The 27,993-nt window shown below is 43.2% G+C and overlaps 6 protein-coding genes across 6 annotated transcripts; 2 read left to right on the plus strand and 4 right to left on the minus strand.

The window, feature by feature from the left end:
• Nucleotides 1–12,233: 12,233 nt before the first annotated feature.
• On the minus strand, nucleotides 12,234–15,054 carry K441DRAFT_709109 (glycoside hydrolase family 3 protein). Its single transcript, XM_067653828.1, has 3 exons — nucleotides 14,928–15,054; nucleotides 14,266–14,872; nucleotides 12,234–14,211 (listed from the first exon to the last, which is right to left on the minus strand). Exons 1-3 carry the CDS (start codon nucleotides 14,995–14,997, stop codon nucleotides 12,399–12,401), a joined length of 2,490 nt encoding a protein of 829 aa, XP_067497359.1. The 5' UTR covers nucleotides 14,998–15,054; the 3' UTR covers nucleotides 12,234–12,398.
• Nucleotides 15,055–16,541: 1,487 nt separating this feature from the next.
• Nucleotides 16,542–21,198, minus strand: K441DRAFT_592039 (ABC bile acid transporter; the record flags this gene model as incomplete). Its single annotated transcript, XM_067644856.1, has 3 exons — nucleotides 16,542–18,296; nucleotides 18,352–20,796; nucleotides 20,875–21,198. The coding sequence occupies 3 exons, from the start codon at nucleotides 21,196–21,198 to the stop codon at nucleotides 16,542–16,544; spliced, it is 4,524 nt and encodes a 1,507-aa protein (XP_067497360.1).
• A 1,744-nt stretch (nucleotides 21,199–22,942) lies between these two features.
• On the minus strand, nucleotides 22,943–24,273 carry K441DRAFT_592061 (FAD/NAD(P)-binding domain-containing protein; the record flags this gene model as incomplete). The annotated part of the gene is made up of 3 exons (XM_067644858.1): nucleotides 22,943–23,175; nucleotides 23,228–24,136; nucleotides 24,192–24,273. 3 exons carry the CDS (start codon nucleotides 24,271–24,273, stop codon nucleotides 22,943–22,945), a joined length of 1,224 nt encoding a protein of 407 aa, XP_067497361.1.
• A 176-nt stretch (nucleotides 24,274–24,449) lies between these two features.
• Nucleotides 24,450–25,109, plus strand: K441DRAFT_333765 (uncharacterized protein). Its single transcript, XM_067641235.1, has 3 exons — nucleotides 24,450–24,763; nucleotides 24,837–24,950; nucleotides 25,021–25,109. The coding sequence occupies exons 1-2, from the start codon at nucleotides 24,512–24,514 to the stop codon at nucleotides 24,843–24,845; spliced, it is 261 nt and encodes an 86-aa protein (XP_067497362.1). The 5' UTR covers nucleotides 24,450–24,511; the 3' UTR covers nucleotides 24,846–24,950; nucleotides 25,021–25,109.
• On the plus strand, nucleotides 25,044–26,479 carry K441DRAFT_333842 (uncharacterized protein). Its single transcript, XM_067641236.1, has 2 exons — nucleotides 25,044–26,325; nucleotides 26,383–26,479. The coding sequence occupies exon 1, from the start codon at nucleotides 25,304–25,306 to the stop codon at nucleotides 26,249–26,251; it is 948 nt and encodes a 315-aa protein (XP_067497363.1). The 5' UTR covers nucleotides 25,044–25,303; the 3' UTR covers nucleotides 26,252–26,325; nucleotides 26,383–26,479.
• A 171-nt stretch (nucleotides 26,480–26,650) lies between these two features.
• Nucleotides 26,651–27,985, minus strand: K441DRAFT_591976 (uncharacterized protein; the record flags this gene model as incomplete). Its single annotated transcript, XM_067644853.1, has 2 exons — nucleotides 26,651–27,433; nucleotides 27,539–27,985. 2 exons carry the CDS (start codon nucleotides 27,983–27,985, stop codon nucleotides 26,651–26,653), a joined length of 1,230 nt encoding a protein of 409 aa, XP_067497364.1.
• Between the last annotated feature and the right edge of the window lie 8 nt (nucleotides 27,986–27,993).

A 27,993-nucleotide genomic window follows, 5' to 3' on the forward strand; every position in this document is an offset into this window, starting at 1 on the left:
TTAGTTATATAAAGAAGTGAATTAATAAGATGCTAGATAAGGGTTTTATCCGCAAATTAACCTTACTAGCCGCTATACTACTCCTCCTTACTATAAAACCTAGTGGTAGTATATAAATCTACTATAACTACTAAGGCCTAAATATAGTTACTATTAAGAATTGGTATTTATTACTACTAGTCCGTAAGATACTTAATGCACTTTATAGTGCTAAGTACTTTATTAAGCTTAATATAATTACTGCGTTTAACTAAATCCGGATTGCGAAAGGCCATAAGTAGCTTATAGCATTTATTACCTAGTTTAGGCTCTATAAAATATTAGTTATACTATTTAGTCTTTATAACGCACCCGCTATATTTTAAAACTATATTAACTATATTCTATATAACGCCCTTAATAACTACTATACTGCGTATCTTAATAATATCCTTATCTTTTTAAAAACACGTACTAAGTATATAAAATATATAAATAAAATTATCTAGAGACTTGGTAATGCTAGACTCTAAATTAATATTAATAAGTCTAAGTTTTATGCTACTAAAACAAAATACCTTAGCTTAATTATTTTAACTAATGGTATAACTATAAACCCTAAGAAGGTATAGGCCTTATAGGAATAGAAGGACCCGATATTAGTTAAAGAACTATAGTAATTTCTTAGCTTCGCGAACTTCTACTAATAATTTATCTAAGGCTACTCTAAGGTAGTTAAGCCCATAACTAGGTTACTAAAGAAGAGCATTAGCTAGTTATAGGGCCCTAACTAAATATAGGCGTTCCAGACCCTAAAAATAGCGTTTACTATAGTACCGGTCCTAGCGTATTATAACTATATAAAAAAGACTATAGTAAAGACAGACGCCTTAAACTAGGCTTTAGGTAGAGTGCTTTATTAAGCTAATAAAAGTAATAAGTTTAAGCTAGTCGCATTCTTCTCTACTAAGTACCTAGCCCCTAAATATAACTATAAAATATATAATAAGGAGCTTCTAGTAATTATTAAGGCACTAAAAAAATAGTGCCCTAAACTATAAGAAACCAAGTAGCTGTTTAAAATTATTACAGACTATAAAAACCTCTAAACCTTTATAATAACGAAATAATTAAACTAGCGCTAAGTCTGCTAGGCTAAGTTCCTTTCCTAATTTAATTTTATTATTACCTATAGGCCTAATACTAAAGCCATAATCCTAGACGCTTTTAGCCGCCTCCTAAGCGTTATACCTACTAATACTAATAATAAACGTCTACGACACCAAGACTGCGTTATCTTACTACTAAAAAAAGTTAACCCTATTATCCTAGAAGAGCTACTAAGCAAATCCTAAAACTAAAATATTAAAGACTTTATTATAGTAATAGACCTAAAGCCTAAGAAAAAAAACCCTTAAGGAGCTTATTAAGAATACCTATATAAAAAATAAACTCGCTAGAAATATATTAGCTGCGCTATATAAACAGGAAGACTATAAAGTACGCCGTTAGCCTAAGTAGATTAGAAAGCTGCTCCGCTATAATAAATCCAAATATTTAATTATTAATGGCCTAATCTACTATAGGAATTAAGTATTTATTCCTAATTTACCTAAACTCCGACTAGAAGTTATACACCGCATATATAATTTAGGCCCTACGGGTTACCTAGGCCGCGTTAAGACACTAAACCTCCTTAACTAAATATATTAGTAGCTAGATATTTTATAGTTTACGGCTACCTTTATAAGAGACTGCGCTCTCTACTTCCGTATAAAGACCCTATACTTAATACCGCCCGGTTTCCTAAAATTACTAAAATTACTAGTCTACCTATAGACCAATATCTCTATTAACTACGTTATTAACTTACCTAAGTGCCTTTATAACGGCAAAACATATAGATATATCTTTATTGTTATTAACCGCCTAATAAAGATAAAACACTTTATTCCTATCACTAGCCTAGATACTAAGGAGCTTATTAAAGCATTTATTTATACTATCTATAAGTTATACAGCGCTCTAAATACTATTATTTTTAATAGAGGCTCTTTATTTGTTTCTAACTTCTAATGTCGCCTAAACTAGCGCCTAAAGGTAACCCTAAGCCCTAGCTTTATATAGCACCCTAAAATAAATAAGTACCTACGCGCCTTTATAAGCTTTACCTAAGATAACTAGGTAGATTAGCTCCCCCTTACTAAGTTTGCTATAAATAACTAGGTTAATAAAACCATAGAAATCTTACCGTTCTTTACCAACTATAGCTATAACCTACGTCTAGGTATTAAACTAGTAGGCCCCTAGCTATTAGCTCTATTTATATATAAAGAAGAAATACTTATAAGCTAATACTATTACTAACCGCTTTAAGCACATCCTAACCCAGCTTAAAGCCCTAGCTTATATCTCCTAGCGACGCTATAAAGACAACGCTAATATAAAACAAGATAAGGGTATAATATTTAAAAAGGATAATATAGTTATAGTTAGCCTTAAAAATATAAAGACTAACCGGCCTAAAAGAAAGTGGGATAATAACTAGGATGGACCCTAGCCCATCCTAGCTGCCTATAAAGAAGCAGTTATAGTTAACCTCCTAAACTATATCCGTATTAATAAGTCTTTCCATACTTTAAAAGTCTGCCTTTAGTTCCCTAAAGAGATCTCTAGTTAAGTATATATTAATAAAGAGGAATGTTATAATATTATAGGTAGGATAGCTAAAAGGGATAATAATAGCAATATTACGGACAAGTAGGAATTTAAAAAGATCCTTAATATATATAATAAATAAATAAATAAGCACGGCTTAACATATTATATTAAGTAGAAGTATTATAATAAGAAAACTTAGGAATCTAAGAAATCCCTAAAAGGGTACAAGTACGTACTACTAAAGTTTTATAAATAATACCCTAAGAAGCTAGAACCCCTAGACTAAGTATAAAATAAAAAAGAGTTACGCCAAAACCGTAGCTAACCATAAAAATAATTTATAGTGGTTAAGATCTTATAGAACTTTAACCGCCGGTTAAAGTTATCTAATTAGTTAGTTTTTTACTAAAAAGCGCTATATAGTAGCAGTATAAAGTTTTACTAGCTTTATTTGTTAAACTAACTAATTAGAATTTTCTATGCCCGGTATAGAAAATTGCTATTAGCTTAGTTAAGAGCGGTAAGTAGAAGTAATATCTTTACAGCAAAAATAAGTTACTTATTTGGTTTAGGGACTAAACCTTTTAAGGAGGGAAGTACTATTACGGCACTAACCTAACGTATACTATTTTATACTATCTTATACTATCTTATACTATTTCCTACTATTAGCTAGCCCACTACTAGCGCCTTAGCGGCTGGCCCTACTATTTATATATAATACCCCCTTTTACCTTCTTCTCCTCTTTATACTATAACGTAGTTATTTAGTCTACTTTATTACAGCACCGTAATAGTGGTAGATTACCGTTAGATTACCGTAAATTTCTATTAGATTGCCATCTTATAGTTAGTCTCTAGTTACTAAGTTAGTAGAAATAGGTAAATATATATAAGGTATTATAGGGATATCCTATAATAAAGATAAATAATAAGTTTTAAAAATTATTAGTTATAAGGATATTAAGGACAAAATATAGTATAAAGTTAAGTAAATAGGCTATAATAAGACTACCCAGAAACTATTATAAAACCTAAAAAAACACTATAGGAAAGGTATAGGAGTGTTACGGAACCCCACCGTAGGGGCCTTTATAGGAGAGCTCTGTACTCTTACGTATACCTTATATATAGCTTATATCAGCTACACGTAGGTATATTACCTCCTTACGCCCTTAACCCTTACGATTAATTATGTAACGTCTTATAGACTCCTTAAATATATACGTTCTATAGCCACTGCCCCCATTCTATAACATTACGTTACGCCTTTTTACTATTAACGCTTAGCCTACAACTAATTCTACGTCTTTATAATACTACAGGCGCTACTAAAAGCAGCGTATTTATAAATTACCTTACTTTATACTTTTAAGGAACCTATAATAGTAAGATAATATTCCTTACTAGCTACTATATTAAACCTAAAGAACAATCTAATACCTATACTTAACCTACGACGCCAATTAATCCTAGGAGAATTTAATTTATTAGCCCTAGCCTTAACCCCTAAGGAGAGGGACACCGATAATATTTTATCTTTTATTAACTATATAACTATAGATAAGTAAATAAAAGGGCTATTACCTATTAAATTTAAAATATAAGACGCTAAGACGTTTGCAAAAATAGTAGTATAAGACCTTAATAAATACTACCGCCTTCTATAGAACTACTACCTAAAGCCTACACGAACTAAGATACGTAGTACTTAAGATCGCGATATTATTTAAGACCTATAAGCTTATAAGGCGCTCGCTAATAATATATATTAAAAAACTAAAGATAACCTCTATATATCTAAACGTAACATTTAACAGTTAAAGAAGAATAAAATTGCACTAATTGCTACAGTTACTAAAAAAAGGCATAATTAAATACCTATAATCTTAGCTTAATAAGTATATTTATAATAATGCTAGATACCTCTTTACTACATATAACGCCACTTAAGTCTTTACGCCCCTAGCAACTTTACCTACTTAATACTTAACGGAGGGTTAGCGCTAAGTAGCTTTACCTAATAGAAACCCCTACCAAAGTAGCAATAATAAAAGCTATAATAATTGGACCTAAACTGCCACTATAGGGTCTAATGCACGCTACCTTAATCCCTTAGTCTTTTAAGGAGACCGCAAGGAATATAGCCACTAGAAGATATAAATCCGTAAGAAACTAACTTAAAGCGCCTACCTTTTTCCTACGGAAGACACTAAGATTGGCTATATTATTAGGCGAATAAAGGGTATACTATTTAATAGACTCTTCGCCTAATAGGAGACTAGTAGCCCCTAAAAGTAGCAGTCTTACTAAAAAGTCCTTAATAATCTTAACTTAATATACCGCGATTATAACCTACTGGCTACTAACTAAGCTAAACTATATGCCCTAAAGATAAGCCCTACTAAATTATTTAATAAGTTTTATATTAAATTCTAGGAATATATTAGAGTCCTCGCCTAAGATAATACTAAAGATTAAAAGGATCTTCTAGAAAAAGTTACTTATTACCTTTGTTATGTAACTACTAGCTATAACTACAATAATATTTATAAGATAGTAATAGCCCTACAAAAAATTAAACAATGACTAAATTAGATTACTACTACTAATTCTTACTTAAAGACCTCTTTATAGAAGCCCTCTAGACCTACTAAACCTAAATATATTAAGCCACTAATACCTACTACCTTAAGTACTACTAAAGCCAATATTAACCTCTCTATACTAACCTTTCTGTAAAAACTCCTAAATAGAGAGCATAAGCTACTCTAAAAACTAGGACGCTACTATAGATGCTATTAAAAAGGCTATTATTACGATAACCTAAACTGCCTAATAGCTAGGTTTAGTACCTACCGCCTAATACCTAACCTAATGCCCTAAACACTAAATACGTTACTACGCGCTACTACCATATAAAATAAAGATGTAGTAATAGTAGTAGAATTAGATATAAAAGCGGAAAACGCTAAGTCCTAGCCCTAAGTTGTGGGTTAGGACGCCCTAATAATAAAAGGATCTATATATTAGCTTACTTAATAAATAACTTAGTAAAGATAAATAGATAGAAATAGATAGTTTTACTTATAATAGGAACTACTGCTATAAAATAATATAAAAGCCGTTTTATAATTAACTATAGAGCTATTAACTAATTTATAGATACCTAACTTATACATATTTATAACCTACCTACCTTACCCCTTACTAAAGCCTACGCCCTATAACTTACTAATAGTAGTTATACCGTATAGAAGATTACCTATATAGTATAACTTTACTTAGATATAAACGGGCACTAAAAAGAGCTTTAGGCCTATATTATACTACTTACTAACTATCCTATTATCCTTAAAATAAGCTAGCTTAAATAATATAACCCCACTATTAACTAGGAAAAGAAAAAAGCAACCTTTAACTCTAAATACTATAGAGAGACTTACCTAGGATATAGCCTAGCCGCCTTTATTTACTTACTAGGATATTAACCTAAGAAACCCCTTATTACCCTACCTATAACTAACTACTACTATATAAATACCGCGGCCTTCTACCGTATAGTACGTAGGAAAGGCTAGACCGTTACTATAACTTCCTAATTATAACTATATAAGCTTAATAAAGAATAAAACTACGTTTTTTATAGTAATAGGATAAACATAGTTAACCTTTTAGAAGATAACGCCCCTACGGAACTCTATAGACTTTTACCTTTAAACTTTAAAGGTTTTATAAAACTAAAAAAGGACTTACTAATAAAGAACTCCGTAAGCTCCTCCCTAAGAGGTACTATAACTTTATTAATATATACTTATAAAAGGTCGTAGATATACTCCCCCTATATTAACCTAATAACTATACTATTAATATTAAATAAGGAAAAACGCTACTTTATAAGAGATCTTACCTAATATTAAAAAATAAACTTTTAGTTATAAGAAAGTATATTAACGAGCACCTTAATAAAGGGTTTATTCGTCCCAGTATATTACTAATAGCCGCCCCTATCCTTCTTGCTAAGAAGCTAAAAAGAGATATTTAATTCTGCGTTAACTATAGAGGACTTAACGCTATTATAATTAAAAACTAATACCTGGTACCGCTTATACGGGGGACCCTTAAGCGGCTTGGCTAAGCTAAAATCTATACTAGGCTTAATATTATTACCGCCTTTAACTATTTTTAAATACGGGAAGGTAACAAATAAAAAACCGTATTTATATTGCGCTTTAGCTAATTTAAATATACCGTTATACCCTTTAGCGTATATAACGGCCTAGGTACCTTTTAAAGCTATATTAATAACGCCTTATAGGACTACCTTAATAACTTCTACTCTGCGTACCTAGACGACATACTTATTTATAATAATAACCCTTCTAAGTATACTAAACACGTTTAAAAGGTTCTATAGCGCCTTAGGGACGTAGGACTTTATATTAATTTAAAGAAATAAAAAAATTTAGTTATAAAAGTAAAATACCTTAAACTAATTATTACTACTAAGGGTATCTATATAGACCCTAAAAAGGTATATATAATTACTAAATAGTAAGCCCTAAACTGTATTAAGGACGTATAAGCCTTCCTTAGTTTTACTAACTTCTATTAGAAATTTATATATAACTTCTTAGGCGTAGTAGCATTATTTATAGCAATAATATAAACAAAGGGCCTTTTTATAAAAGGAAGAAAAACGCACCTACACTTTACCTAAACGCCTAAATATAAGAAGGCGTTCTAAAACCTTAAAAATACCTTTACTAAAGCACCTATTCTAGCTTACTTTATACTAGGACAATAACTTTATCTTAAAACTAACTCCTTAGACCACGTTAATATAGGCGTCCTCTCCTAAATAGGTAATAATAGTCTCCTTTACCTAGTCGCATTCTACTCGTCTAAGCTATAAAAATATAACAATAAAATCTATAATAAAGAACTCCTTACAATTATATAAGCGTTTAAAGAATTCTAACTAGAACTCTCTTTAGTAGAGCCTAACTAGCTAACTAAAGTTCTTACAGACTATCGCAACCTTAAGTACTTTATAACTATAAAGTAGCTAAACTAATACTAAGTATATTAAAACGAGTTCCTCTCTAGTTTTAACTTTAAAATTATATATAGACTAGAAGTATAAGGTACTAAACCTAATAGCTTAATACGCCGCTTATAAGACCTTCCTTAGTCTAAAAATAACCCCTATAATTAGTTTCAACAATAGATAATCCTAAAAGCACGAAATTTGGCCCTAGGTATACTACCTACAATAGAGCTAACTATATCTTAGCTTTATACTATAGAACTAAAGTTACCTCCTAAAATAAATAAGCTTATTACTACGGTATATAATACCTCTATTAACCTATTACTATATTAACTTATTACCGTAAAGACCGCTAGCGCCTATATACTGCCTACTAACCTCTAAAGCTTAGGCTAGATTAATATAGCAGCCTTAAAAGTAAAAGAGAATAGGCTCTATTATAGAGGTCGCCTATTTATCCCTAACTTAGAAAACCTATAACAGCAACTAATCCAAATAGCCTATAACCTCTAATTAAGCGGCTACCTAGGTAGAGGAGGAACCTACAAGCTTTTTAGCCAATACTACTTCTAGCTAAAAATAATAGACTTAGTTAAACGCTTTATAGGCGCCTACTACGGTTATAAGCGCGCTAAGGCCTTTAATACAAAGTATTAAGGACTACTATACCCTCTACTAGTACCTATATAACAATAGGCAGATATTACTATAAATTTTATTATTAACCTACTACCCTATAAACGACACGGCCGTACCTATAAGAACATCCTTATAATAATATGCCGACTTATAAAAGAGCGCCACTACATCCTAACTAAAGGCATAGCCGTTAGTAACGTTACTAACGCCTTCCTTTATAAAGTTTACTAACTATATAGGTTACCTAACTTAATTACGTCTAACTAAGGTATATAATTTAACTCTAATATATAGAGACGAATCTACTAACGCCTTAGCATCTTTATTAAGATATTTATATCCTTTTACTATAAAACTACTAGGTAACCAAAAAACGCTAATACCAGCATAAAAGCGTACCTACAATAGGTAGTTGCCTATAGCTAAAATAACTAAATAGATTACCTTCTACTAGGTAAATTTATAGTAAATAACTACGTCTTAACTACTATAGAACTTACCCCGTTCTTTATAAATAAGGGTTATTACCCCTAATCTGGTATAGAGCTACTAAAACCTATTAATAAGAAACTGCTATATAGAAAACTCCTTAAGATGCTACTTACTAACTAGTATATAGACCATATAAAAAATCTACTTAACTACTATAAGGGAGAAATGGCCTAGGCTTAAGTAAAGTAGGCCTACTTTATTAACTGCTATAGAACGCCACTACCGGAGATGCGTATTAGCAACTAGGTATAGCTAAATATATATAATATCTCTACACAGAGGCCTATAAAGTCACTTAATTATAAAAACCTCGGCCCCTATTTAATTAAGTAAGTCATTAATAGGGGAGCCGTATATAAGCTAGAACTCCTACCTACTCTAGCCACCTATAGAATATGGCCTATATTTTACCTATAGCTACTACACCTCTATTAGCCTAAACCCCTATTAGTACTAATCTAAGATAAGAACAAAGATAAGAACTATAAGGAGTGGACTATTAAACGAATTATTAACTCTAAATACTTTAGCAAAGGTAAAGGACGATAGCTCTACTATAGAGCTATATATATAGAATTTAATATAAATTAGCTAGAATAGTAACTATAGGAAGACTTTAAAAATGTAAAGGATTTAATTAGTAACTTTTATTACGCGAACCCATAGAAACCGGGCTTAAGCAGAGATTTTATACCTAATCCTCTATAGGAGCCCTTATAGAGTTAAACCGTTATACATTACTATATAAGGGCAAATTACTGTTAAATTGCGGTAAAGTGCGATTATATAACTGGAATATTGTTAAGATATTTAGGAACTTTAACGAACGGTTAAAGTTATCTAATTAGTTAGATTCTTAGATGCTAAGCCTTATTATATAATATTGTTTTAAACCTTTAGTAATACCCCCTTTCTTCTTTTCTATACCTTAAGTGTCCCTTTTATATATATATAGTAACCACAGCGTCGCCGGAGCTCCGCCTCTATAGGAGGGGGGGTAGTGTTATAGAACCCTACTATAGGGGCCTCTATAGGAGAGCCCCGTGCTCTTATATACACTTCACATATAGCTTATATTAGCTACGCGTAGGTATATTACCTCCTTACGCCCTTAACCCTTACGATTAATTATATAACGTCTTATAGACTCTTTAAATACATACGTTCTTTAGCTACTACCCCCATTCTATAATAAGGAGTATTAAAGAAAAATAGATTAGGTGTGACGGCTCGAACTATCGAATAAATGTCTCGACAGAGACTTGAACGAATGCTTGCAAGATCAAGCGAACGAATGCTGTATTACGAAGATATTAAGCTAAGGAGCAAGAGAAGGTGGTGAGGCNACGTCTATATACACANGCCAAGTCTTANGCGAACCCCTGACTAGGTGACGCGCTCCAGCGCCGTCACATTAGGTAATATTAAGAAGAAGCTAAAAATAAAAGGATTAGTTAAAGGTAATAAATAAGCTAAAGTATCTAAGGGATCTACTACTAGCGTACTAGTTGTTTCTACCTCTTCCTAACTAGAATCCTTTTTAACCTTTTTAGCCTTAAGATTAACTAAACCTTACTTAGCTAAACGTAACTCCTTTAAGCGTACTTTTTACAAACTTTTATAAGACGGCTTAATTAAGTATAAGTGTCTATCTATACTTTTAGAGCCTAAGATACTTTATTAAAACGGCGTTAGACCTTAATAAGGGCCTTAGCTAGCTTACCCTATAGTCTTTTAGCCGCTGCTAATATATAAGACCCTAAGGTAAATTAGATAAGAAACTAAACGGTTATAAAAAATAGTAAGGCGTGTATACTTAGCGTTAGAAATAGATTAAACATTATAAGATAGCTGTGTATTCGCTTACGTATACTTAGCGTATAAAGAAGATTAGCAACTAAATAGAGCCGCAATTATAATATTTATTAACTTTTTTTCTATATAATAAAAATAGAATAGCATAACTTTATTAAGTAAAAGAATTATAGTTACTAGCTAATTATAACAATTAGACATAAAAGATTAAATAAAAGGTATTAGAAATAATAAAGGTTATTAAATTAAAGACGGGAATACTATACCTTTAATTAACAATTTAGAGATAGGAGATATCTTTAAGAACAAAAATAAAGAGGAGGGAGATAGTATTACGGACCTTATATTAGTAGTAGTATAACTACTAAAAAGAAATATAAATAGGTTAGTTAAAATAGTATAGGAAGTACTAAAATAAATTAAGCTATAGAATAAGGGGTAGCTAAGTTATATAGCTAGTTATATTATAAGTTTAGAATATAGGAATGTAATATACCGATATACTAACGTACTAATATACTTAATATATTTTTTAGGCGTAGTATTATATATTTAAAGGACTACAGTTCCTACCTAAATAGTTCTTTTCTTTATAGTAAATCTTAGAATATAATTAGAGTTAATCTATTAGGCAACCTATTCTATTAGTTGTATTTACGTTATTAACTTAACCTATACCTATATACCTAGCCCATTAATAAGTCTACCGTAGTATTTCCTATAAGGCTTCGTTATATTGGCAATAGTAAAGCTACTAAAAAGAGATATAAATAGGTTAGTTAAAATAGTATAGGAGGCACTAGAACCAATTAAGCTATAGGAGAAGAAGTAGCTAAGTTACATAGCTAGTTATATTATAAGTTTAAAACGTAGAAATATAGGAACGTAGAAACGTAGGATATACTAGTATACTAATGTACTAATATACTTAGTATATTTTATAGGCGCAGTACTATATATTTAAATGACTGTATTTCTTACCTTAGATAGTTCTCTTCTTTATAGTAAATCTTAAAATATAATTAGAGTTAATCTATTAGGCAACCCACTCTACTAGTTATATTTATTATTAACTCTTCTATTTACCTATATACCTAACCCATTAATAAGTCTATCGTAGTATTTCCTATAAGGCTTTATTATATATTTACTACCTAGTTACGGTATTAATAAGAGTTAAATAACATGCTACCTAAAGTAGTAGTTATAACGCTATCTACGGTAGTAGCTGCTACGGGCCGTTCTTATAGTACTTATCCCATACGCCGTCAAGGTGCTCCTTTTATTATGGCCCGTGCGCGAACACCAAAACATCAACACGCGTCTCTCTATAGCTTCTTATCGTGATTAAACTACCACAATAGGCTGCAAACGTTCTTCTAATGATATAGACCTTGTTTAACCTAGAGTCGAATTATATATTAAACTTAAGCTTTATTACTATAATATTAGGTTATAATTAATTAATTAAATTTACAACTTTATTTTGCAAAGATTTAATTGAATTTAGAGCCTCTGGTTGGCTTAGGAAAAGGAGCACCTTTTATAACGGCGTATAGGATAGTCTAGTTTAAAGGGCTTCTAGCTTTATACCGCTTAGTACGCGCTTTAATTTAATAAAGGCCATAATTAATAGCTAGGTAGTAATCTATAAGTTCCTTTAGCGTCTATATAGTAGTAAAAACTAGTAGTACGGCGTGCTATAGGTCTAGGGTAAGCTTATTAAAGAGGTCTAGAAGTGCTCCTACTTTCATTACTTTCATATACCTGTCCACCATGTTGTTTTCTGTATTCTGAATGCTGCGCGCTCAAAGCTGCCTCTACTGGACGTCCCAATCAGTACGGTATAGTTTCCTTCCTCACAAATCCACCTGTTCTTGGCTTCGTCCCAAAATCCTGTCGCGTAACCGAGGTCTAAGTGTAGTGTCACTTGCCTAACCTCGTCCCTTTTCAGATCTACCTTTTCGAACCCTCTGAGTTCTTTGGTAGGACACTTGACGCTGGGTGATTCCCGGGAGATGTACACCTGAACCGTTTCCATGCCGCCCCTGGTACCAACGTTGGCGATGGCTAACTCGACCAAGAGAGTATCTGAATCAACAGATGCTCTGGGGTTGGTGATCTTAAACTGAGTGTACGACAGACCGTGACCGAAAGGAAAGAGAACTTCTCGTTCTACGGTGTCGTAGTACCGGTATCCAACAAATATATCATCGGCATATAACACTCTCTTGCGCTCCGCGTGGCTGCAGAGAAATGCGGGATTGTCCTGCAGACGCATCGGGAATGAAAGCGGGAGCTTCCCAGATGGGTTTGTGTCTCCGTATAGTACATCCGTAATAGCATTGCCAGTTTCATTGCCCCCGTACCAGACCTGGAGAAGAGCTTTTGTCTCCGCCAACCAAGGCATGGAATAAGGTCCCCCAGAACTAATGCAGATGGCTGCTTGGGGGTTCGCCTTCAGCACGGCTGAGATCAATCGGTCTGTGTCGGGAGGCAGGTCCATATGCTTGCGGTCGTTCCCCTCGCTCTCCCATTCTCCGACGAAGCCAGCCAACACCACGACCTGCTCCACCTCACTCGCTAACTTGGCCGCAGCCACAATGGAGTCATCTGTATCTAAACGATGGCAGCCGCTGAGCCGAATGTTCCCCGGTTTGAATGTCTGTGAGTTATCTTTGAGCAACGCCGAAGTCTGCGGGTGGTTCCACCGACACAGTATCTGATACGTCCTACCTGCCTCAACATGCAGGCTCCCAACCTCTTCTATCGTCCCGTTGCGGAAGAAGCCTTCAGCCTGCTTCTGGCTTGTCGTGTTATCGACAACAAGGGCACCATCCACGTACAAATTCGCTGTCCCCTGCACGCTGACTCCAAAGTCAAAGAGTCCTGACTTGTCCGGGGTGAACGTGCCTTCGATATCGATATACCATTCGCGGAGATCCTTGTCGTGGTAATTAAAGAAAAACCCACATGAGTTCAACAACTCGTAGTGATTTAGACACTTTCGCGTGGCACCTGCTTCTGGAGGCTCTGCATAAATCCGCATATCATAGCCTACCTCTCCGCTTTGCGTTCGCATTTGGGCACCCAACAATGGCAATTCAAAATGGTTATAAATCCCCTGTGAGAACAACACGTCGGCATCGCTCCGTTCAGTTATAGCCTCGAAGGGACTGACGGCGCGATACGGACGTAAGTGTGCGACTCTTCCCCCCCGATATGCCGCTACTTTGGCATTTGGTCCAATGACAGCAATAGGCTTAGTCGGATCGAATGGGAGGATGCCCTCTGTGATTTTCATGAGAACGATGGATTCGGCCGCTGCTTTGCGTAAGAGGGCACGATCTTCGGGTCGATCTAACGTCTCCTCTGAGGTGCCCTCGATTCCTGACAAAGCCGCCTCCTTGACCAAATTCAATACCGCCCGCGCCCGGTCATCCACTACCTCAGGTTCAATTCTGCCGGCAGCAACGGCATGGGCGAGTCGTTTGCCTCTCCATTGACCGGGGCCTGGCATCTCTAAGTCCACGCCAGCCTCAGCTGCTCCGCAAACGCTATACATGCCGAACCTATTGAGAAGCAACTAGTCAGTTGAGTTTCTTCAAGCTAAGCACGAGACATACCAATCACTCATCACCAATCCGCGGAATTTCCACTCCTTCCGAAGCACCTCACGGAGCAGATATGTGCTATCTATGACATGCACGCCATTCACCTTGTTGTATGCGCTCATCAACGCCCCAGGGTTTCCCAACTTGATAGCCAGCATGAAAGGCAGCAAGTAGATCTCTCTTAGGGCTCTCTGCGTCAACAAGCAATCCATCGAAAAGATCCCTTGCTCTTGGTCATTGCACACGAAATGCTTTGGAGTCGCAATGATACCCTTCTCCTGCACTCCGCGGCAAAAGTAGCCTGCCAAAACCCCAGAAAGATAAGGATCTTCGCCGAAGCATTCATGTGCCCGGCCCGCGAGCGGGCTCCGGGGAATATTGATGGTGGGAGAAAGAAGCACATGGGCCTTTTTTACTCGACATTCATCGCCCATCAGGGCGCCTAATTGTTGGAGTAATTCCACATTCCAGGTTGCGGCTAGCGCTTCGCCACAAGGAAGACAGACGCTGGGAGTTGAGTTGAAGAAACGACTTCCACGCACAGCATCCGCACCGTCGGTGATGCATAAGGATGGAATGCCGAGGCGAGGAACAGCATATGTTCGCCAGAACTCGCCACCTGGAAATTACCTTAGCTTTCGCTGTAAATATGGTTGTGGGTGGATTTTACTAACCTGCGAGCAGATCGCATTTCTCTGCTAGGGTCAGATTGGACAATGCGTTATCTACGTCGATGTCCGCCATGGCAAATTGGAGTCTGGAGAAGGTGGGCTGCGCTAGGAATGAGAGCTAAGTGTGTGCGTGGTGAGTCTATATGGAAGACCAAACAGCCCCGGGGATAAGGTCCGGCGTTTCTCGCCATCGCGGAGGTCGCACAATGATTTAGTTCGTTTCTCCAAAAAGATGCCTGCATTACCTTAGACTGCCAGCAGCCCCGTGGCTAGCTGAAGACGGCTTGGCAATGAGGCATTAAGGACAAATTTAATGGGATCAACCGGAGTTGATCGCCCCCCTGCGGTCCTCGGCGAGTGCAGCATCTTGCGGCTACTGAGAGTCACAAAATCTTAATATCCTTATATACATCAATTTGTATCCAAATTCAATAGATACTTAATGTCTGTGTCCAATAGAATGCATTATATCTACCTAATCCTTTATACTGTGGTGGAGCTGAATGGAAATCGAAACAGACTGTCACGTGATTTTGCCGGGAGCCGCTGGGCGGTTGTAGAACCTTAAGAGGCAAATGCTTTTCACGCACATATGGATTTTCTAATTAATCCTAACAAATTTGCCTTGGAGGGATTCCCATCCGATCCTACTACAATACCGTTATAAGAGGCGCTGGTGGTGGAAAGCAAAAATACCTGCACAACGTTTATAAGAGTACACTGCTCACGCAGCTTTAACGTGCTAACCCCCCAAAGCGAGACACCCCCCCCCCAAAACGAGACAATTTTTAACACGTTTTCTTAATTTTAGTAGCGATAAAATAGCTTTTTCTAAAATTTAAAGGGATAAAATTTTATTAAGGATTTTTAGTTTCTTTAGTTTGGCGCGAAGATCGCAGCACACCAGGTGGATCCTTATCACTAATAAACTGGGGTTTTCCAACGGTTTTTTTTAATTATAGTATATTTTTATCTTCCATCCGACTTAATAAAGTAAATTTCTAAATATATAGTTCGTTTTTAAGATATACTCCATTTTAAAAATAGATTTAATAAAATATTATTTTAATAAGCGTGGCTCAGAATCAGGTAATTGAGGTGGCTCGCTTGGGGGGGTGGTACGTTAAAGGATCAAATGAGTGTTTCCAAACCACCGGCTCCATCGCCATACTCATGAGAGTCTTACGCTGTCGACTAATGTGTGAATCGCCTTAATATTGATACTGCCTGCCACGGGCAACACCAGGCACTACTTCATCTTAGCCGTCCTATTTGGTGGAAGCAAGGAATGTTTGTACATGAAGATCATTGGCTAATCATGTAGTTCTACAATCTTTCGACCAGCAAGTCTTACAAGTACACGTTCAAGCCCTATTGTCAATCGGAAGTCCGTGCGCAGATTAAGTATGAGAACTCTGTCTATTAAATGTAGCTCTAGAACGTCTATATATACATGAAGAAAGGTATAGGCAATAGAAACAGATAGTAAGACATATGGGAGTAAGTAGTAGGCTGGTGAGATATAAGGTGGTAGGCATCAAAGACAGTAGTAAGACGGTGGTAAGAAGGTCCGATTCAGGTCGACACCTATCCAGTTATCTCTCTCTGTCTCTCCTATTATACATCCAGCAGCTCTGCGACACCAGTATGTCCAGAGTCTTCGACAAGTGTACGAAAATGTCCGCCAACACGCTGTATCAAATCCCTCGGCGATCCAAACTCCACCACTCGTCCCTTATCAAGGACGAGGATGCGATCAAAGTCGAGTACTGTGCTGACGCGATGAGCTATCACCAGCAGAGAGGTAAAGCCGCGCCCGAACGACTCCCGTATAGACTTCTGGATCAAAGCGTCGGTGCGCTGGTCGATAGACGAGGTCGCCTCGTCCATGATGAGAATCTTGGGCCGCGATGCAATAGCCCGTGCAAGACAGAGCTGCTGCCGCTGTCCCTGGGAGAGGTTGCGGCCGCTATCGATAATCTCCTCGTCTAAGGGTGATACCCATTGTTTCTGCAAGTCAGTGTCTAAGCCTACCACAGTCGTCTGCGATGAGCTGGGCTGAGACGCTGAGGAAGAAAGGATCGATTCATTGTCAGTTTTAGTCTCAATGTGTGTCCAGTGCACACATTCTAACGCATGCAGCAGATCTAAGTCGTCGTAGGCATCGAACGGATCGAGATTCGACCGCACCGTGCCCGAAAAAAGATGAGGGTCTTGCGGGATGATAGCCATCCGCTGGCGAAGCTGTTGCAGCGGCACGCCAGAGATATCGATACCATCAAGCATGATACTGCCTTGTTCAGCCTCGAGGAACCGGAACAGAGCCATGGTGAGGGACGTCTTTCCTGCGCCCGTGCGGCCGAGTACACCGATTCGCTGGTTGGGGAGAAGTTGAAAGCTGACACGGTCTAAGGCGGGCTGCAGATACGGTGAATACCTGACAACGAGGTGAGAGACGTTGAGAAGGCCCTGGTCCGGCCAGGCGGCGGGCACTGCGACGCCATCGTACTTTTCGCTAGGGATTTGCGCGTACTCCAACACCCGGTCAACGCTAGTCAGCGCCAATTCAAGATTAATATAGCCCCGGATGAATGCCGAAACCACGCTGGTGTAGCGGAGGAGGAAACTGAGGGCGAACCCCGTCATGGCGGCGGTGGTACCGGGCACGGAGATGATTGCAAAAGTGGCCACGGTTACGAAGGCCGCCCCGATGAGAACCATCCGGTACCCGAACCAGCAATTGACGAGCCAAAGATTCCAGACGGCGCGTGTGTTGTCATCGACCTGAGTGGCAAGCTTGTGCCGGTAGCTCTCCTGGAGCCCAAGCGCGCGAATTGTCGGCAGCCCCTCGATAGTGGAGCTGAACCGCTCCAAGACCGGGCTTCGACTGATACTGTCGAGTTGCTTCAAATTGCGAGCTGCTTCATAGAAACGATACGCACTGTGAACACAAAAGAGGAACATGACCATGGAGATTGGTAATATCCACCAGCTCGCAGATGTGCCGACAACGAAGATGGCGAGCAGTTCCAACGCGCTTATTAAGGCACCGCCGAGGACTTGGCCTATTTGACTATCGAGCACGTCGGTATCGCTCGAGAAGCGATTCAGAATGCGGCCAGGTGGGTTGCGATCGAGAAAGTCTAGTGGCGCATACAACACAGAGTGCTGCAGCATCACGAATAGTCTTCGCGCAGCGCATATGGCTGACGAAAGCGTTAGGAAATTGCGCAAGGTCCCAGCGACGCAAGCTAGGCCCGAAAATCCTATGTAGATGCCTAAGTGCCAGGTGAGGCTGTTGTCTATGACCGATGTGGTTGTTCTGGGCGAGCTCCCTGTGTTTTGGTGAGCCCAGCGGGCAACCCACCACGACTGCGCGCAGGTTAGCACTGAGATGGAAAGCAGAAAATTGACAAGGAAGCCATACTTGCCCCACCACCGAACCGACATATCCCATGTAAACGAGCACAACGAAAACGCCGTACCAAACGTTTCCAATCTGTCGCAGATATTGCAGTAGAATCCAGTGCAGCAATCCTACTGTTCGCTGCTCTTCGTCTTCAATATATCTGCGAGGAATTGATGAAGACTCGCAGCTTGCCCGCTCAAATCCATCAAAAGATCCCAAGCTGGACAACCGACACAAAGATGTCGATTCAGTCTCGAACCCCTCCTCTGAGATGCATGCTTCTTCAATCTCCTCTTCAATCCCCTTTTCAGCGTAAAGAGCATCTACAAAGTCAGGCCGCGCTAGCCCCGTCGCAGGGCCAGCTTTATATTTGCCGTGTCTCGTAAGGGAGACAATGTAATCCGCGTGCGGTGCACAGAGGCTGAGATGATGTGACACCAGGATGAGGGTGCGACTTTTGACAAGAGGTCCGCCCAGAACATGCTTGCATAGATGTTGAGCCGTGTGCGCATCCACGGCACTGAAGATATCATCCATAACCAAGATGGATGCCTGGGAGTAGAGGGCGCGCGCGAGCGCAATGCGAGATCTCTGGCCACCACTCAGGTTGACTCCTTTGGGACCAATCTCCGTCCGATCGCCTTCCGTGAAGGCCGCTAGGTCCTTGTTCAGCGCGCACGCGTGCACCACTTGGCGGTATCTTTCCAGATTCATCGGGCAACCAAACAGGATATTGTCTGTGATGGATGCATTCTCGATCCATGGCGTCTGCGCAACATAGGCAATGGCCGACTCAGAGGGCTTTTTGACCGCGCCGCGGACCAAGTCACATTCCCCAAGAATGGCGGCGAGAAGTAGGCTTTTCCCCGACCGGGTTGGTCCTTCGATCACGCTCAGGGCGTGAGATGGAAAGCGAAGAGTCAGATCCGAAAGCGAGAAGCTATTCGGCCCTGATCCGGGCCAGCGAATGGTGGCCCGTTCAAGGATGATCTGATCATCGACGGTTGACAGGAAGCGACTTTCGGGGGTCTGAAGATAACTTTGCAAACGTTTTATGCTGATCGAGGCGCCCAGCCAGCTAGACTGTATTTCAGGAATTACGCCCAACGAGGTTTCGACTGAGCCCAACACTGACAAGGAGGTGAAGGCAATTGATGGTTTCAAGTCCCCACTGATGTAGACATGTATTGCAATTGTCACAACAGAGAGGAGAATGGGACCGATGGTGTAGATTGTCTGTGCGGCAATGGTCCATTGACTCACGGTCCATTGTGCATTCAATTCCCTTTCTCGCTGTTGCAGTATGCCCCTTTCCCAACTGTTCTCCCATCCAGAAAATTTGATCTGCCGGACCCCTTGCAGGGCCTCGGTGACGACAGCCATCCGAGAATCCTTGTATGCCATTAAAATGCTCTGGTTATGAGAATGCTGCTTCGCGATATACACATTAATCGCAAATAGCAGCAAGACGAACGCGGTACCGGCGACAAGACTCTGCCAGCCCATTAGGCGTCCGATCAGGATCCCGGCAATAACCAGTTTGATGAACGCTTCGTAGCCGCGATACATTCCGCGCACGCAGTTCCCGACTTGCTGTGTATCTACCGCAATCAGATTAATTATATTGTGACCGCTTGCGTTCGGATTGCTTGATTTATCGTCCTGTTCCGGCCTGTTCGGTGAATTCAAGCTGGAACCTCTGGCTCGCAGCAATTTGTCGAAGAGGACCATGGTGAGCTGTTTCTGCATCTTGAGCCCGAGGTCCATGCTCGAGAACCAAATGTTCCATTGCTGAACCGAAGCAGAGATCACGATACTGAGACCCAGAGTGCACACCCACGGGGCAAGTGTGGCCAGCCTATTATCGTCTCCCATTTCATTCTCCATGGCGCGCAGAACGCCCAGCAGCATGATTTGAGGGGCGAAGCTTATTGTAGAGCCAATAATAGTAAGGGCCAACTGTCGGAGGAGCTCGCGGCGGTATGAGAAGGCTAGTGTTTTCCAAAGTGGGGATATGGCGCCTGTCCGGGCGCTATCATACTGAAAACGTTGGAGGAGATACCGAGAGCGTGTTTTGCGATCCAATTCAGGCAATCCATCAATTCCGAAAGTCGTTTTGCCCGGGGCCGCCCGCAATGCAGACCAGGGCCAAGAAAATGATAACCGACATAACCATGAGCTTGTAAATTGCCGGTCAACCAGAGACCCCTTCCAAAAAACGTCTGGCCGGCGCGGCAACAGAACACCATGCAAACAGGCAATGCCGACCGCCGCAAACTCCACGAATATAAGCAGGCGGTCTCTCCAATCGAAACTATTCCAGTCAATGGTATTGGCATAGATGTCCATTGCCAACGCACAGAGGACATTTAAGCAGTTCGCGCTGCCTTGAAGGGCGATAGAAAACCGAGCGGGAGCGGTCGGCTCGGTGAATAAGGCCAGTGACTGTAGCATCAGGCATGACTGACACGTTTAGGTCAGCTCGGGGACCACTCAGTTGGAAGACATGTTAACGACACAACAAGAAAATTGTAAGCATACCCAAATGCCAAACTGAAGTGCCCGGTCGAGTGACTTTCCAGTGTTCAGCGTCAATATATAGCGGGCGAAAGCGGCGGTGCTGCCAATGAAGGCGCTACAAGCAAAAGCAACCCGCTGAAGGCGATCCGCGAAAGATCGCGTTGAGTCGACAGAAGCCTCACCATCTTCGTCTTGATATTGCTGAGGCAGCTCGGAGGGTTGGCATTGGAGGTCGGAACGGCGCAGCCAGCTGAAAACACGGGCGCCGGGGAGGCCGCTAAGAGCAATTGCGAAGATCAATCCACTCGTGTGAACGGTGTTGGAGATACTCCAGACTGACTCCATCGATTCGGCCAGTTCGGTGAGGACGAGGTGGTTGATGAAAGTAGAAAGCAATGATCCAGCAGAGATCGAGACATAACGCAGAGACGGGCTTCCCAAAGGACATTCTTGAGTCCATGCGTCACTGCACAAAAAGACAATGAAGAGTTGCCCAGTCGTCGGCGTTTTTCATTCCTTTTTGGATTCTATAGTTTGAAACCGATACAGGCAAAACTCCTTAGTACGATATGGGTTTTGGAGCCGAGCGCATCGTAATGCCAAGGGCATCGCCGTATTCAGGTTTTGTATGTAAAATACACCAAAAATTAAAATTATAGTGTAGTATTGCGTATCTACGTGCGCGAAGCCGTAATTGGGCGACTGGCTCTATTTAAAAAGAGGATTAATTAGTTTTTTAATAGAGGAAGTCGCTTGCCTAGCGAGCAACCTCCTATTATAGTAGACTGGGGTATTTTTAGTAGTAGGCGCGTATTTTCTAGCGTTTAAAGTTAGAGAATCTATAACGATGTTACCTCTTAGAATTTCGAGACTTACCTATAATTAGTAAGGTAGAATTAAGTATTAAGAGTAAGATGTAAGGGAACGTTCGGTTGCAAGTTCAGATCAGAATGAGGGCTTCAGAATGGAGTTGATCCGGAGCTCCAATCTGATTCTGGGGCGGCTGTTCGGTTGAGTTCCAGTTCAACTTGACTTCAGCCACAAATTTTTGATGTTCCTCTGACCGCCCAAAAAACACGCGCACTTTACCACATATAGAATCTGAACAGAGGTCTTGGCGTCAGTTTAAATAAGGAGCTTTGAGCTCCAGATTGAATCTGAAGGCTTCAGATTGCACACGTCCGTGCAACCCGTAGAGCCACAGACGCGTGTCAAATCAGGAAGGAACGCGTTCTTTCTGCCGGACTTTTAGTTCTGATTTAAAAGCGTCAGATTGCAACCGAACGACCCCTAAGGGTTAATTTAATAGATTTTAATCGTTGTATGATGAAAGTTAATGGCTGAATTTGCGGTAAGGTAAGGCCAAATCCGACGAATTAAAACTGGTTACACCGATTTTGGTGGAGGCGCCTAGCGATATCGTCAAAAGTCAGATTATCGTTAGTTATACCAAAAAAGGCTTGATCAGGGTGTGTAGATCGTAATACCAAATGTATCGTTATACACCGTCTTGGCGCATCCGGTAAAGTGCGTGTTGATCACGCTAACCGAAATGCGCACATTTACACCCAAAAGTAGGTAAAAATCTGTTAAAATAGCCGTGCTTATTACTTCAAAAGGTATAAATTCTGCCGTTTGATCACCATGATCACCAAGATCGACACGCGCTTTCAACCGGATGCGCCGAGACGGTGTATACCCGGTATCGTACTAAGGAGTTTTGCCTGTAGCAGTGGGCGATCATATCAGGTAGGTCAAATCGCACGCAGATCGCTGGGGCTCTAGTCCCAATTTATGAGGCGCGAACCCATTTGAGTGGCGCATGGACCGGGTGACAGACCGACCCAGCCGGAAAGGGGCAGTGGAATCAAGCAGTCGCCTGCCAGTGGAGGCGGAAAGGGAAGATGCGGCACGAGCCCGGAAAAGGAGAATTGATCATTGCAGAGAACGAGTAAGGTATTGGGTAGGATGAATTCGTATGCACAGACCGAAAACGAGACGAAGCAGAGGCCCTATGCAAGAATGGGCGTTACCTTTTCGCACTGTGCAATGCCTGGTTCACCACTGCCAGCGCGGATGAGCTGGACAGCTAGAACACGCTTTTCTGACGAACGACCGAGTGATCTCCAAGTGTGTCCCATTGGTGCACTTCGAGGCACGCCTCGCGACACATGCGTGCAGCCTGTCGGCCACGTGATCGGACTTCCTCCTCATAATCTGCAACGAGCACCTCGCGGCTGCTGGCTTCGGTGTGCAGCCGTTCAATCGACTGGAGCAATCGGTACACGTCCATAAGTGCATGGTTAAATCCCTCCCCGCGGTCTGTCAACGTTAGCATCTCGCAGATCCAAGGCCCGAGTTGGGAGCAACTGACACAATGGCATGGTGTGAGCGGCGTCGCCAGCCAGTAACACTCGTCCATCGTACTGGTGGGGCTTCGCGTCTTGGGGCAGCCACCAGAACTCCAAGGGCACATTGATGATGGGCTTGTGATCCGAAGGTATGATGCTTCGGAAGACGTCTCTGAAGATGGGGTGGAAGCCGCTCGACTTCTCTCTCATCAATTGCACTCGCTCCTTGTCGGTCTTGGGAATCTCTGACTGCCCGGCTGGAGACAGCCAGGAGAGGCAGATTTGGACGCGCCACAAGGGCTCCTTTTGAATCGAACCATTCACCTCCGGTCGCTCCATGACCGAGAACCACATCCAGGTAGGAGTCGAGGGGTGGCATCCTTGAAAGAGTGTCCGTTCCAGCCCTAGCAACGGCCTCATCTGCTTCTCTGTCGCTAGAGCCTGCGTACCTAGAAAGCACGCAGGGATAGGCGTTAGGCGGGACAATTCCGGGCCGTATATCAGTGACCGGACGCGAGAATGGCATCCATCGACTCCGACGAGAAGCTCTCCATCGTAACAACTCCCATCGTCGAACCGGGCCTGCACTCGATCTGGCGCCAGATCGAACGACTGCAGATTCTTTGCCCAGAGGATCTGGTCTTCCAAACCTTCCGTAAGCAAGTCGCGAAGCCGTCCGCGGGCGACTCGCATGCGGTTGCCGTATGTTGGTGGCAGGCGCCACTTGGCCGAACAATCATCCAGATTCAAGAAGACGGAGGGATTCTGATCATGTTTGATGGTCGGGTCGATCTGGGTTGTGTGTATGCGACTGCCGATGTCCTCCGGCAGCAGATCCAGCAAACACGGGAGACTGAAGTGAATGGTGAGGGCCCAGCCTTGCGGGCGACTGTGCGTGGATGCATCGCGTTCAAAGACGAGAAACGGGATGCCTTTCTGTCATTGCGGTTTTTAGAATAGAAACAAGCAACAGCCGTGAGACGGGACCTGCCTTTCTCAATCCCTGGGCAAAGGCCAATCCAGCTATGCCAGCGCCGATGATTAGGACAGGTTTGCGTGGTGAGGCCATTGTACGCGAATACAAATACTGCAAGAGTTTGAAGTTCCCGCAGCGTGGGGGGGTCATTGAGCCCTTCCTGACCGTGAGACGCGGGGTTTTGCTCGGGCCCTTGCCTCCCGATTTACCGCCAATCGAGCAAAACGCAGGGACGAGCAAAACCCCTACAACGCTCTCACGTGAAAACCCCACCTTCCACGTCCCTTGTCCTCATCCGTGTTCCACTGCTATCAACATTTTTCTCATTGTCATGGCGCTCTTCCACCATGCCACTGTTTGGGGCTGCAGCGCCCTCCTCGTTGTTATGGCGCTGGGACAAGCACTGTGCAATGCACCGCTATTGCGTATCATTGAGCTGAACCTTTGCCGTTCCTACTATCAGAGCCACAACCCCAGAGTCATCGCCCCAGATGGCGACATGGACGAGCGGCTTTGCAAGGTCTTTTCGATTCAGAAAGACCTGGCCACCATCAACGCCTACAGTATTGTCTGCTCAGCGCTCGTCGGTAGTCTTCTTCTCTTCCGAATCCTTCTGGAGATGCTTCATGAGGCAGGTTTGGCTAACTTGAACGAAGAGCTCCTGACCGCATTCCCGTATGCATCCCTCTGTGGGCGATTCAACCGCCGCACAATCCTAGCAGCCAATGTGGCCAGCGCGTTCACCGCCCAGCTCTACACCATGTGCATATGTACGCTTCAACTTGATCCCTCCGGTGGACAGAACCCCAAGATCGCCCCGCTGATGTCACTACCGTCCAGGCTACTTCTATCAGACCTTCAACACCAAGCTCGTCTGGGCCCAGTCTTTCTTCTGTCTCTTTGGCGGCGGTGGCAGCGTCCTACTGAGTCTCACCAACGCCCTCATCGCCGAGTCCCTCCCTGCGGCCAACCTGTAACGCCTCCCAGCCCATGCGCTCGTGGGCACACAATGCTCATCCTCGCTACCTCTATCTAATGTGCACGCAGAAGCAAGACTCTCTTCTCGCTCAACGCCACGCGCCTCTTCGTCAATGCAGCCAGCCAGACCGTGGGCGCCCGCCTCATGCAGGAGAATTTGTGGATCCCTGTGATAGTTGGTATCTCGGTGCATGGACTGACCATTCCCGCTCTCCTCTTGATCGCCGACCCGCGCTATCGAAAGCACAAGTCTCCAGCGACGATGACAACGACAAGCACGACGACGACAGTTACAGCAACTGCGCCCGCAACTGTCGCTGCAGCCAGCGTCACCGACCCTCTCCTTGGTAGCAGCAGAAGCAGCAGCCGAAGTCGTATGTCCACGCGGGCGGAGCAGCAGGAGGAGGATGAATCACTTCTAGGCCTGATCTGGCACTCCTTGACTTCCGTATTCTGGACGGTCGTCCGCCTCTGCCGCGATCCTATCGCGGCGCCCACGCTCGTTGTGTTTTTCTGGAACGAGCTAGGTCATGGCGTCAACAACATTTTAAAGCAGTGGGCTAGCCGCACTTTTTCCTGGACGCTCGCCAGCACAAACTACTTCCTGGCCGCGCAGCGTGGCGTGGCCGGCATCACACTTATCGGGCTCTCTGTGGCCGTCCACCGACTGCAGGTGGCGGGCGTGCCCAGTGCGCGCCTCGACCTGTGCCTTGTCGCGTTCTGCCAATCGGTAACGCTGCTAGGCATCTTCGGCACAGTAGTCTCGTCGCTGGGCGGATCGACGCGGACGCGCAGCGTGCAATTTGTGTGCTCGGTGCTCGTGTACATGATGGGTTGGGGCATGAATGGCGCTTTGCAGTCAATCGTTACGAGAGTCAGTCACCCAGATCAGATCACGTTGCTGTACACCGGGCTGAGCGTGGCGGAACGGATGGCGGCGGTGGGAAGCGGGCCAGCCTTCGCGGGCCTGTTGGCCAAGGCGATGCAGAAGGGGGGTGAGTGGGAGTATCTGCCATACTGGGTCTCGTTTGGCATATTTTTGCTTGTTTCAGCGTTGACAGTGCGACTGGTTAGAATGCTGGCACGGCTGTAAAATATTATCCCAGAAAGGAAGATAGACAACTAGAGATGGCACGCTGGCGTCACCATAAGAGACAGGATATCAAGGTGAGGAGCTTGTTTCTTAGAGAAGAGGCACTCTACTGATCTCTACTGGCATAATAGTCACTGCCGTGATAAGAGGCAATAAAGACGTCCAGTCCATGGGCGGGCCTCCTCTACCCAGAGAATATAGCGGGGCTAACATAAACAGCGACTTCAGCTACGCCCTCTCGCCCGGTCAGTCCAATCCTAGATGGAATAGTTAGAAGCCAAACATGGGACCTTGATGATTCGCATCAACGGGGGAAAGAGGGGTAACTGACTCCTTGATGTTGGTGGACTGGTCCGAGAGGCGTCCGTTCTCAACCTCCCTAGATGTTACACGTCCGGGTCAGAAAACCGGCATGTCCAAAGATGGGCAGGGAAGATGTACGTACCGACGGAAAAAACCGGCGGGCGCGGAGAATGGGCCTAGGAGCTCGCGGGCAACGAAGGCGTCATGTCCGGGCATTTGATCGCAGAACAGGTACAGTTTACTGGCGAGGCCACTGTTGGGGCCATCATCTCCGTCTGGTGCGGGGAAGATGTCGTATGCGATCATACAGTACCGCTGGTGCTTTTGCCGTTGAGCGTCGTGAGTGTGCAGGCGGTAGTTGTCCATCAAGCAAGCCCACAGGGCGGCATACTGGTCGCGCGACCGAGGCTGCAAACAGATGGCACCCCGCAGGGTGAGGTGAGCCTCGATGACGTCAAAGGACTCGTCAGAAGCAAAATAACAGCGAGTGTAAATCTTGACACGGGGAAAGGGGTACCGTGTTGCGTCGCACGAGAGCATGCGCGGGCGCAGGGTGTCGGTGCCATGGGTGAGCAAGTAGTTGCGCACCTGGGCCCAGTGGGCGGCAAAGCCTGTCAGCGGTGTTAGGTGACCGTGGGCAAGACAGCGCGCGAAAATAGCGTCCAGCAGGGCCAGCAGGGCCGCGGCGGGCAAGCAGGCAGGGAGCAGCCAGTAGAGCTTGGCGCGGGCGCGGGCGCGCACTAGGTCGAAGCCAACAAAGGTCGACGACGAGCCGCAGGAATTGCAGGCCGGGCGGTTGGTGGGATGGATGTCATGCTCAAAGTGCGCTAGCTGAGCTGTCACGCTCGTCCACAAGTCGGGCAGGAGGTCGATGGCGTACTGCTTCTGCTGCTCCTGCTCCTGCTGCTGCTGCTGGTTCTGCGCTGCTAGTGGTGGTGGTGCTGATGGTGCCGGTGGTGCTGATACTGCTGGTACTGCTGGTACTTCTGGCCCTGGTGCTGCTGTGCCTGCTCCTCCTCTTGGCAGGGCCAGGGCCCGCAGCCCGTCAATGGCCCGGCCCGCTGGAGCGAGAGAAGCGGCACGGGTGGCTTGCGCGCCAGGCGGGACGATATCAACTACGTAGCGGACGCTAGCGGGCGCGGTGCCTTTCCAGCTGTAGCTGATCTCTAGCGGTGTATGATCTGCTGTGAGGGCCGAAGGATAGGCCGCGACCATACCCCTGCTGCTGGTGCTGCTACCGCTACTTGGACTGGCGACCGCAGGCGCCGGGCCCAGCCACCGGGTTACGTGCGCGCTGAAGAATGCGACATGGCTGCGAGCTTCGTCACCCGTGTACGATTGACTCGCCGTCAGGGCATGTTCGAGGTGGGGGACAAGCAGCCGGGACCACCTGCCACAGTCCGAGTCAAAATCGGATTCGCATGTGGCCATTGAGAGAG

The sequence above is a fragment of the Cenococcum geophilum genome, assembly GCF_001692895.1.
Source record: "Cenococcum geophilum 1.58 unplaced genomic scaffold K441scaffold_78, whole genome shotgun sequence".
Lineage (NCBI taxonomy): Eukaryota > Fungi > Ascomycota > Dothideomycetes > Gloniales > Gloniaceae > Cenococcum > Cenococcum geophilum.

Excerpts from the sequence above, each read along its gene's own strand:
- K441DRAFT_709109 (XM_067653828.1), bottom strand. The coding sequence starts at position 14,997 with ATGGCGGACATCGACGTAGATAACGCATTGTCCAATCTGACCCTAGCA. Across the intron at positions 14,873-14,927 it reads GAAATGCGATCTGCTCGCAG|GTGGCGAGTTCTGGCGAACA; the intron begins GTTAGTAAAATC and ends GGTAATTTCCAG. Across the intron at positions 14,212-14,265 it reads GGATTGGTGATGAGTGATTG|GTTCGGCATGTATAGCGTTT; the intron begins GTATGTCTCGTG and ends GCTTCTCAATAG.
- K441DRAFT_333765 (XM_067641235.1), top strand. The coding sequence starts at position 24,512 with ATGGCGCTCTTCCACCATGCCACTGTTTGGGGCTGCAGCGCCCTCCTC.
- K441DRAFT_333842 (XM_067641236.1), top strand. The coding sequence starts at position 25,304 with ATGCAGGAGAATTTGTGGATCCCTGTGATAGTTGGTATCTCGGTGCAT.